Genomic DNA, 9682 nt, shown 5'->3' on the forward strand with positions numbered 1-9682 from the left:
TTTTCCCTGGTAAAATTGTATAGTTTTTTTTAAAGATGTTTCTTCCTGTTCTGATTTGGTATCTTCATGGTTTATTCCACTCATTGTAAGTTGCTTTGGATAAAAATCTCAGCGTAATGAAATCTCAAATAAGGAAAAGTGTAGAGGCAGGGCTGAAAGTGAGGAGGTGACATGCAACAGGTACCACAGCTGGAATCTTAGAACGTTATTTTTTTAATGTGATCTAATTTAATTGTACATTTATTAGGTAAACCTGTACGATATATCTCTGGATTTGACCGTGTTGGGTGCTGTTTTTGTGTCAGTCTCTGAGTGTTTTGGATCAGGGGTTCCCAACCTTTATTGTGCCAAGGACCGGCAGATACAATTAAAAAAAATGTGCGGACCGGTTGTACATTTTTGCTGATTTTAATATTTACTCACCAGCAGGTGGCAACAGAGGCTCATTGTATTTAACAGACTGAAGAAATACCAATATGCATCCAAAACATATTAATAACGTTTAAAACCAGGATACAATTCAAACAAAAAATTAGGACCGCTTTACAAATATTAATATATAATATAATATAGCCTAATATGGCAATATTATTATTGTATGTAACAAATAATAGAACAATATGCATCCAAAACATATTAACAACGTTTAAAACCAGGATACAATTAAAACAAATTAGGACCACTGTACACATATTGATATAACTGAAATGTCAGGGAGACCCCTGGGCTTGTTTGCCAGCCATAATAACGTCATACCGGGGCGTTCGTTCAGGTGCACTCCGACAGCATTTAGCACTACATCGAGATTAAGATTAAACTAACTTCTTTTGGGAACACCCACATACCTATGGAGTTGGCCAGATTTGTGTAAATTACTGTTCATGGTAATTTGAAAACAAATGCCGTTGTTGGACACACACAAACACACCGAACATACACACACACACACAGCGGAGCTGAGCAGAGCACATAGACACACACATCATGCGCCTTTGTGACCGGACATTTCCTTCATACAACGAGGAATAGGGGGAATAATCAGGCCGTTCGATGTGTGTGTGTGTAGAGGTGTGTGTGGTTGAAACGTAGCAGCCTGCAGTGGGGAACACAGTGAAGGCGGTGTGTACGCACTGGTGCTGTACTTCTCAGAGGCTGCCTCCTGATGCTGCAGCCATTTCATGAAGTGAAGGAGGTTTTAAAAAAAATAGCTCTACACCCCTGGCCGCAATGTCCTTAAAATGAAGTCCGAGTTCGAAATATATCTCAAATAATGTATGCACTGCCATTTCCCCACATAAACATAACAGTCTGCGATTCAACGGTTGTCTCCTGTGTGCTCCACTTCCTATTGGCGCACCGGTAACTTTCTCTGTGCACGAGAGGCTGAGACCTTATGCTAACCAATTTTGATTTATTTTTGGATGTTTTGGATGAAATAATATGACTGGTATAGGTGAGAAAAGAAAAAAAAAGAAAAAAATGGATAAAATATTTTAAAATATTTATAATTCTGCAAATATTACGATAAACTCACAGCTATTTTGCGGCCCGGCAGTAACACCTCCGCGGACCGGGGGTTGGGAACCCCTGTTTTAGATGACCTGACAACTACTTTTTTCCATCTTATCCATTTATCGTATATTGAGATTGACTACCAGGAAGTGCCAGTGTAAAATGTTTCCTAACTAGTGATGGCTAATCAGTATTTTTACCTCTCAGGTGGTCATAAACCTGGGCATGCTGATGAAGGAGGTGGAGCTCCTAGGGTCCCCGTCTCTCGCCATGATACTGGTCAACAGTTTCCAGCTGCTGTATGTGGCGGACGCTCTGTGGAACGAGGTAACAGAAACAAAGATCATGCTTTAAATTCTTCTGTCATTATTCAATTATGATTTTTCCCCTGCAAATATTTCAAAAGTGGCGCACCAGAGAGAGATTTGTAGCTATTATTTTCTTATTTTTGTTTTACTTTATAAACTGGTAAGTTATCAATCTGATCTGGCGTCAACCCTAAAAGTGCACTGAACTGCCCTCTTTCTTTACTCTAGGTACCACTATAACCTATGGCTACCATCTTGCTTTTTTAACACGTATGTTTTTGTTTTTTGGTATTGTAGGACTCTGATTGTATTAACTTGTTATTTTGCATTTCAAATCCATTGTCTTTAGGGCTACTTTACAACAGTGGCAGTTTTAAACCAATAACACGTGCAGGGGCCAGATCTTTTATGGAAGAGGCACATTGAGTGGAAAAAGGAGACCAAGACAGTGTTCAAGATTTCAACACTTGAAACACTCTGTTCAGTATAAAATACCTATCACAAATTGTATTCTTCTTTTGGAGGGGGGCAACAGGGGGGTCCGAGCTCAATGTTAAAGAGGCACCGAACCCTGTTAGCCTCCCCTTAGTAACCCCCATGCTTTACAACATCTGTCCAGGGACGACAGATGAAAAATAGCCTCTTGGCAAACTCTGTTGCATCTACAGAAATGTCTATTAAGGTGCACTGACCTTGTCAAATAAACAAATTAAATAATAGATCAAATAACCCTCATGCCATGAACTGTTGTGTTTAAACAGGAGGCCGTGTTGACCACCATGGACATAGTGCATGATGGTTTTGGCTTCATGCTGGTGTTCGGGGACCTGGCCTGGGTCCCCTTCACGTACGGCATGCAGGCGGCCTTCCTGGTGGTGCACCCCCAGACCCTCAGCTCACTGGGAGCAGCAGCCATTATAGCACTGAATGGTAATCGTGTTTGCTCGCTTATTTATCAAGCTGTAACATGTTTTATTCATGGCAAAATATGGTGATGTTAACATTTGTCTCTTTGCCACAAGGTATTGGATATTATGTCTTCAGAAAATCCAACTCACAGAAGAACCAGTTCAGACGAGACCCTACACATCCAAGTGTCGCAAGTCAGTAGTTTTTATAAACATAAAACAAAAGACAAATTATCCAACTTTTCTTTCACAACTTAATTATTCGTATGTTTCTCAACTCGTGCTCTAAATACCTTTGGGTATGATCTCTAAAGTGATTTGTTCTTCTAGATATCTAAATATTGACGCGTTTCTTCGCAGGATTGGAGACCATCGCCACAGCAACAGGGAAGCGTCTGCTGGTGTCTGGCTGGTGGGGTCTCGTTCGTCATCCCAATTACCTCGGGGACCTCCTCATGGCCCTCGCCTGGTCTCTGCCATGTGGTAAGACATCTTTGAAGCCTGTGCAAGGCTCTTATTGCATCCAGGCCACAATGACATGGCACGATCTCTTTGAGTCTTCGTTAGAAAGAAGAAATAATGAGAGAATTTCAGACTGGTGATTTATCGTATCCAGATGGATTTATTGCTAGACATTTAACACAAATGTGCATGCACCAATGTGTGTATTAGGGCTGTGCAAAACAGTGTTTTAATATATCGTCATTGCGATGTGTAACGTGTGATGAAAACAGCATTTTGAAATGTAACATCTTACTTTCAATTGTTGCCTTTTGTGTACAGTTTATGGCTTGATCAAGGAAAGACTATAAAAAATAATTTCCCTAATTGTTAGTATCCTAAATTCCTAAAGTAACTGTTGTATTTTAGCTGTATAAACTTTCAAATATGTCTATATTTAACAAGTTAAATCGATATTGCTATTTTTGACAACCTAGGTTTCTGTGGGTTTATCCCTTCCCCATTAAAAATAATCATGTGATCCATTGTTGCTTTGAAAATATCAATTTATAATTGATTTAAAGCAGGAACTACATGACAAAAAAAGGGGAACAAAATTAAGAATCTGATATTCTTTCTATGCCAACCTTCAGTTATGCCAACCTTCAGTTTCTGACATTTCTGCCTTTTAAGACATTTCAGCAGCAACCACAAATGTATCTTATTTCCTTCCTTGCCTTATTAGATAATTACACCCTGTTTGTGAGGGATGCAGAAGCCATAGAGACAGCAACAATGTGTTCTCTTTGTTCCTCCGTAAGCTGCCTTATGTTCCCTTGAAAACTCACTTCCTCTTCTGGCTGCTGTCAGACTTTTGTCACAGCTGACACATTCTGCTCATCGGTATTCAAACTCTATATGACTCACTTGTGTAGCTGCTTTTGTAATTGAGATGTACTGTAGTGTCTGCCTTGAATGCTGCTGTAAGAAAGTCACATATTGCTAAACTGTACAATCAAAAAGAAAATAAATCATGACAGCGTATTCCAGACGTATGAAAGTGGAACAGTGGTCACATCCAGACCCTGACTGAAGGACACAAAGGTGTTATTCTGAAAAACTCAAATTAGCATTTAGGAGAATAAACACTTGGAGCTTAATCAAACTTGTATTCAGTTCAGGCTCTTGACAGATTGAAAAGGAAATGTTCAGCTTTTTTCAGAGGAGGATGCACACTTGATTACATCTTCTCTGATGCCATTCACATCACGAACAATGATATTATTAGTGGAAAAAGGTGTCATTATCAATTTAAATGAATACAGTCCTCTGTGAATTATATAGGGTATAGTTTCACTTTGTCATTATTAGTTTCCTCTTGCTAACATTTCATGCTTTCTCGTCTTTTCTTTAGGATTCTCACATCTCCTGCCTTATTTTTATGTCATATATTTCGCCGTGTTGCTGATTCACCGAGAGGACCGTGATGAGAGACAGTGCAGGGCCAAATACGGACTAGCGTGGGACACATACTGTCAACGTGTCCCCTACAGGATCTTCCCTTATGTCTACTAAACAGCAGAGCAGGTGGCTGGAAAAGGACCAAAACTGTCTCACAACATCCTTCAAGTCCTCATAGCAATAACCTGAAATGTGAATCCATTTTCACTTTCATAGACCACAAATAATATCTGGTGCTTTTGCATGTTTAAATACAAAATGATGTTCACTGGATCACTATTTTCTAAGTTGTTGAATATTGACTTTGAAAGTTCATAGGAGTCTGATAATGGTTAATCCGTACATCCAAACACAGCACAGGCCTTGGGATTCTTTCTCATAAAAATTAGATAAGAAAATTAGTTTTTGTAAACGTGAGAAAATAAAACACATTTTTAATTGGAAAATACAACCCTAGAAAAATGACAGATGAAATGCAATTCCATAAAAACATTAGTGCCTTATTTTAATAAAAGGCATTTTTACCATGCTTGTTTTTTTACAATGTCTACTTTTTTTTAAAGCGTGTTTGTAAAATTCATTTAAAATAAACAAAACCCAAAATGACACTTGCATCATCATTTCATTCACCTCGCAGACTGTGAATGTCCGGGAAAGTGCTCCGGGGGGCTGAAATGTTTGTATGACTATTTATACGTTTGCCTTTTTGAGTCTGTGAAGATGGCTGCTAACAGCTATGTGAGTTTGTAATAACCTTTCCAACCTGTTATCATCATCCTGCTTAAATGGCTTCTCTCTCACGTGTTCAAACCTTAATGGCAAACGTTCTCCGAGCCGCTGGGCTTTATCTGTCAGGCTTCAGCTTTCAATAATGGTCTTTTCCCTAATTACTCTGAGAGAACAATAAGTATATGGGCTGCATTAGTAACTGCTGTCAGAGGCTCCTTAAAAAAGGCCTCAATAATCATTAACGCCGTGCTCCTACTTAAGCATTGAATAAGAGCAGGTTGATTCACTGTGTGGGAGGCAAGTGGTCGTATTTTGAATGGACTGCTGCCTCACCTTGAAGAAAATTCTTTGAATAGGTGGTTACTAAGAAGTAAATCTTCCATAATATATAAACGCCAGCAACTTGGCATTTTAATGGTGAAGTTTACCTGTTTTTACCTTTTTTTAAACAGATTTATACCTAATTTGTTGCAAATGACCCCCAATTTGTTTGCATATAATCCCTTTTTCAATTATAACCCTGTGCATATACACTGCAAATAATATGTGTGTCACATTGCAGTGAGGTGTCCGCATACGTAAGAAAGGGCCCTCCACTAATGCATATACTAATACCTTATATTCACCCTTTAAGCCCATTAACAGTGCAGTTGGCCCCTAGCTTTGTTTACACAGCACTCAAGCCATTTGTGTTGTTTTTCATGTTACTTAGTGCTAATTATGTGCTTGTATAATGCTGCCAGTGCCTTCATGGTGGCTGGATTCATGATGAAATAACTAACAATATTCTCAGGTTTTAGGTATGTAAAGTACATGTACTGTTTGTATATTTACACTGAACAAAAATATAAACGCAACACTTTTGTTTTTGCTCCCATTTTTCATGAGATGAACTCAAAGATCTAAAACATTTTCTATACACACAAAATAACCATTTCTCTCAAATATTGTTCACAAATCTGAAAAAATCTGTGATAGTGAGCACTTCTCCTTTGCCGAGATAATCCATCCCACCCAGGTGTGGCATATCAAGATGCTGATTAGACAGCATGATTATTGCACAGGTGTGCCTTAGGCTGGCCACAATAAAAGGCCACTCTGAAACGTGCAGTTTTGCTTTATTGGGGGGGTCCGAAAACCCTAGGGTTAAACCCTAACCCAAAAACAAAAGTGTTGCATTTATATTTTTGTTCAATGTAATATTAGGTTCAAGTCTGCATTCTGCTTTGATTAGGTTGGGAGTACCCCCGTCAAATACTCCAGTATACCTATTTGTGTCGCTTATTATAGTCAGCTTCTTTTGTAGTTTGATCCTTTAGAACCTGTCTGCTCCATTTATTAAATGCGTCATCACAAAATCAAAAGAAACTAAATACCCAAATCAGTATGTGAAGTCCAAACTAAATTGGTGGGTATAAAGCAATTTCGTATAGGACGTCTCGACGTATGTGTGGACTGAGAAAACGATTGAGGCACTTATGCTTTGACTTGTAAATGTTTATTGTTGCTAAGCTACTTAAATTAGGGAGATTAGACATTACAATTTACATATCTTACTCAGTTCTTATAAGGGAGTTTGACCAATAATTCTAACAATCCNGTGAATCGAGTGGCCTGTGTTCATCGTCCATAACATACGCCTGCCCATACCATAACCCCACCACCACCATGGGCCCTAATCCTAACCCTCACACCAGTTACTGACTGGTTTTCGGACCCCCCCCAGACCCCCTGAAAATGTTTTAGATCTTTGAGTTCATCTCATGAAAAATGGGAGCAAAAACAAAAGTGTTGCGTTTATATTTTTGTTCAGTGTATTTTCCCCAATGTTGTTTATTATACGGCTCTTGTACCAATTTATTATAGTACCTAGCAGATAATAACGCATATTCCAATTGTTAATTTTGATGGTGCTGTTGAAATCAATGAAGGGAAGCAAACAAATAGCTACTTTGACTAAACTATTATACACATTTGAGGTATTATGCTTTGCTAAATTTGAAGTTGCATCTGTTTCAGAGTCAAAATAGAAGTCACATAAAGGAAACGGACAAGATAAGAAAAGGGATACAAACAGCAGAGAAGAAGCTGCGAGTCTGCGGCTGCAGGTGGGCACAGTTCAAGAGAGATGACATACGAGAAAATATGCATGTAGCATGTTCATTAAAGTACTCACTGACATAAAGGGGTGTGGTCTCACCCTGGATGGGACTAGCAGTTTGTGAACAGCACGACAATGCAATATTAAAAAATGACTGAAATTAAAAGTGATATCTCTATTCATTTATCTCTGGTTTAATTCACCACCTATTAACCACTCTTAATCAAACACACAGATGCATGGTGGGTCCGGCATGCTAAATGCTATGCTAAATGCTATAAATGCTATGCTAAATGCTCAGCGTTCACTCGGGAGCCTTCAATGAGGCCTTTCTGATGTTTGTATTGGTTGAGGTCATTGTGAAATTGAAACTGGGATTGGTTATAGTGGGACAGAGAGGCTAAGTGGACTATATGTAATGCAATGAAAATGAACAGCAGGGAAGTTGAAGCGGGAGCAGAGGAGGACTTTTGGTGCACAAGACTCTAATTGACACATGTGAGTACAACAATCCTAATTGTCATGGTTGGCATTTAAAAACGGTTGTACATCTCTGTGTTGTGTGTTTTGGTGATTCATTTATCTGCTGTTGATTCTAAAGGAACTGCATTATGAATGTGACTTCATAGAACTTGTTGCACCTGCCGTGGTGTCCATAGCTATCCTTTTGTGTTATTGGACTTTATTCTCTTTTTTGTTTCAAAATACAAAGTATTGCATACTGTGAGACATTTTCATAAAATAAATGTTACTTTACATATCAGTAAAACATGATGATACCATGACATATAATGCATCTGATTGAGAGATAGATTGGTTTCAGTAATAATAGTAAAACAATGTAACAGGAATAAAATCCTCCAAGTCTTTATTGATCAATATTACAATACTTTGTCAACAGGAGCAAAATAAGACACTGTCATGGTCTTTACTGAGAGCAAAAGGAGCACAGGATACCTCAGATATAAACCCCCCATTCAAATATGTTCTGATTTGATCTTATTATGATATCTTAAATTGAGTTGCAAGACCATTACAATAGTTTTTAAATCATCTTGGCAAAAGTTTCAGGAGTTCGATAATGTATTGACAACTTGTCTTAACAAAAGACACCAGCGTGCCTACAGACACTTTAGTTTATAAATGGTGTGCTGATTTAGTTCTTAGTTTAAGGATAAACACATTTTAAAGGACGTTTTTTGTGATTGGTTTTAGAAAGTAATTTGCACATTATTGACAAATACAATGTCAAGCTTTGTAAAAAAATAAGGCAATTAATTGATTTTTTTTCTAGTTACAGATAGAAGAGATGGGTTTTTATAGAAATGAGACAACATCTGAGTCACTGTCACAGGTTTCTGTATGTACAGACGATCCGCTGTTTAAATATAACACAAGTGTGAACAGGTTTGACATATCCTTGGACACAGCAGCAAGCACATCGGCTCCTTTATTTTAGGAATCAAAAAAACAAAACACAACAGCATGTCAATACATGTAAATAGACTTTATGTAAATGTAATAACCAGGCTTGATTAGTGAATAAGGTGGTCATTTTCACTTTTCCCATTCTCACCCTTCAATAGCCATGTCAAAATACACTTATTTAATTAAATCAATTCCTGAAATGGTGCTTTCTGCCTCTCAAATGTTGCCGTTATACACTGTATGTTCTTCTGTACGCATGTCTGAACATCCATAATAGTATGCAACATCCCGGAGTGTCTTGCATTATAATGAATAGACACAATGTGTGTGTCTGCATGCATGCAACTCTGCCTTGTGCGTGCACTTGCCAATTGTATGCCAATCGTGAAGTTTCAGCTCCATCAGTTGTAGCCAGTTTCCATGGTAACACCTCTCTGAGAGCACAGACGTAGGAGGGAAGGGAAAGGCGCTGAGACAATTATGGTGGTGGAGGGTGCTGGAAAAAGGAAGAGCCCGGGATTGAGAGTGTGAAACAGTGCGAACCGTGGGAGGAGGCAAGACGGGAAGCAGATGCATGTGTTGCGTGTGTATGTTGCTGTGTGTATCCTGGGAGAAGCAGGTGTCATGCATAGAAAAAAAAGGGGATTGTGGTCGTCATGACTACATATATGAACCTGTTACATATGCATCGGATGGAATATGAATTAAAAAGAGACAGAAAAGAAATGCTCCCAGGCCTGTGAACTTGAATTGTTTTCTGTTTTTTTAGAGTGAGAGCCTCCGAGTGAGTCAAC

General features: G+C 38.5%; 2 protein-coding genes across 2 annotated transcripts in view; one reads left to right on the forward strand and one right to left on the reverse strand.

Annotated features, from left to right (window-relative positions):
- Positions 1-173, reverse strand: part of LOC104954429 (FERM domain-containing protein 8-like) — a 3847-nt gene extending 3674 nt beyond the window's left edge. The window contains exon 1 of the mRNA XM_010781535.1: positions 154-173. Coding sequence (XP_010779837.1) covers positions 154-173 — 20 coding nt within the window. The remainder of the gene's footprint in view (positions 1-153) is intronic.
- On the forward strand, positions 172-5236 carry LOC104954430 (delta(14)-sterol reductase). The gene is made up of 6 exons (XM_010781537.1): positions 172-180; positions 1720-1839; positions 2582-2750; positions 2843-2923; positions 3089-3211; positions 4584-5236. Exons 1-6 carry the CDS (start codon positions 172-174, stop codon positions 4742-4744), a joined length of 663 nt encoding a protein of 220 aa, XP_010779839.1. The 3' UTR covers positions 4745-5236.
- Positions 5237-9682: the final 4446 nt, after the last annotated feature.

This window comes from Notothenia coriiceps, unplaced genomic scaffold, assembly GCF_000735185.1.
Source record: "Notothenia coriiceps isolate Sejong01 unplaced genomic scaffold, NC01 NC01_scaffold00023285, whole genome shotgun sequence".
Lineage (NCBI taxonomy): Eukaryota > Metazoa > Chordata > Actinopteri > Perciformes > Nototheniidae > Notothenia > Notothenia coriiceps.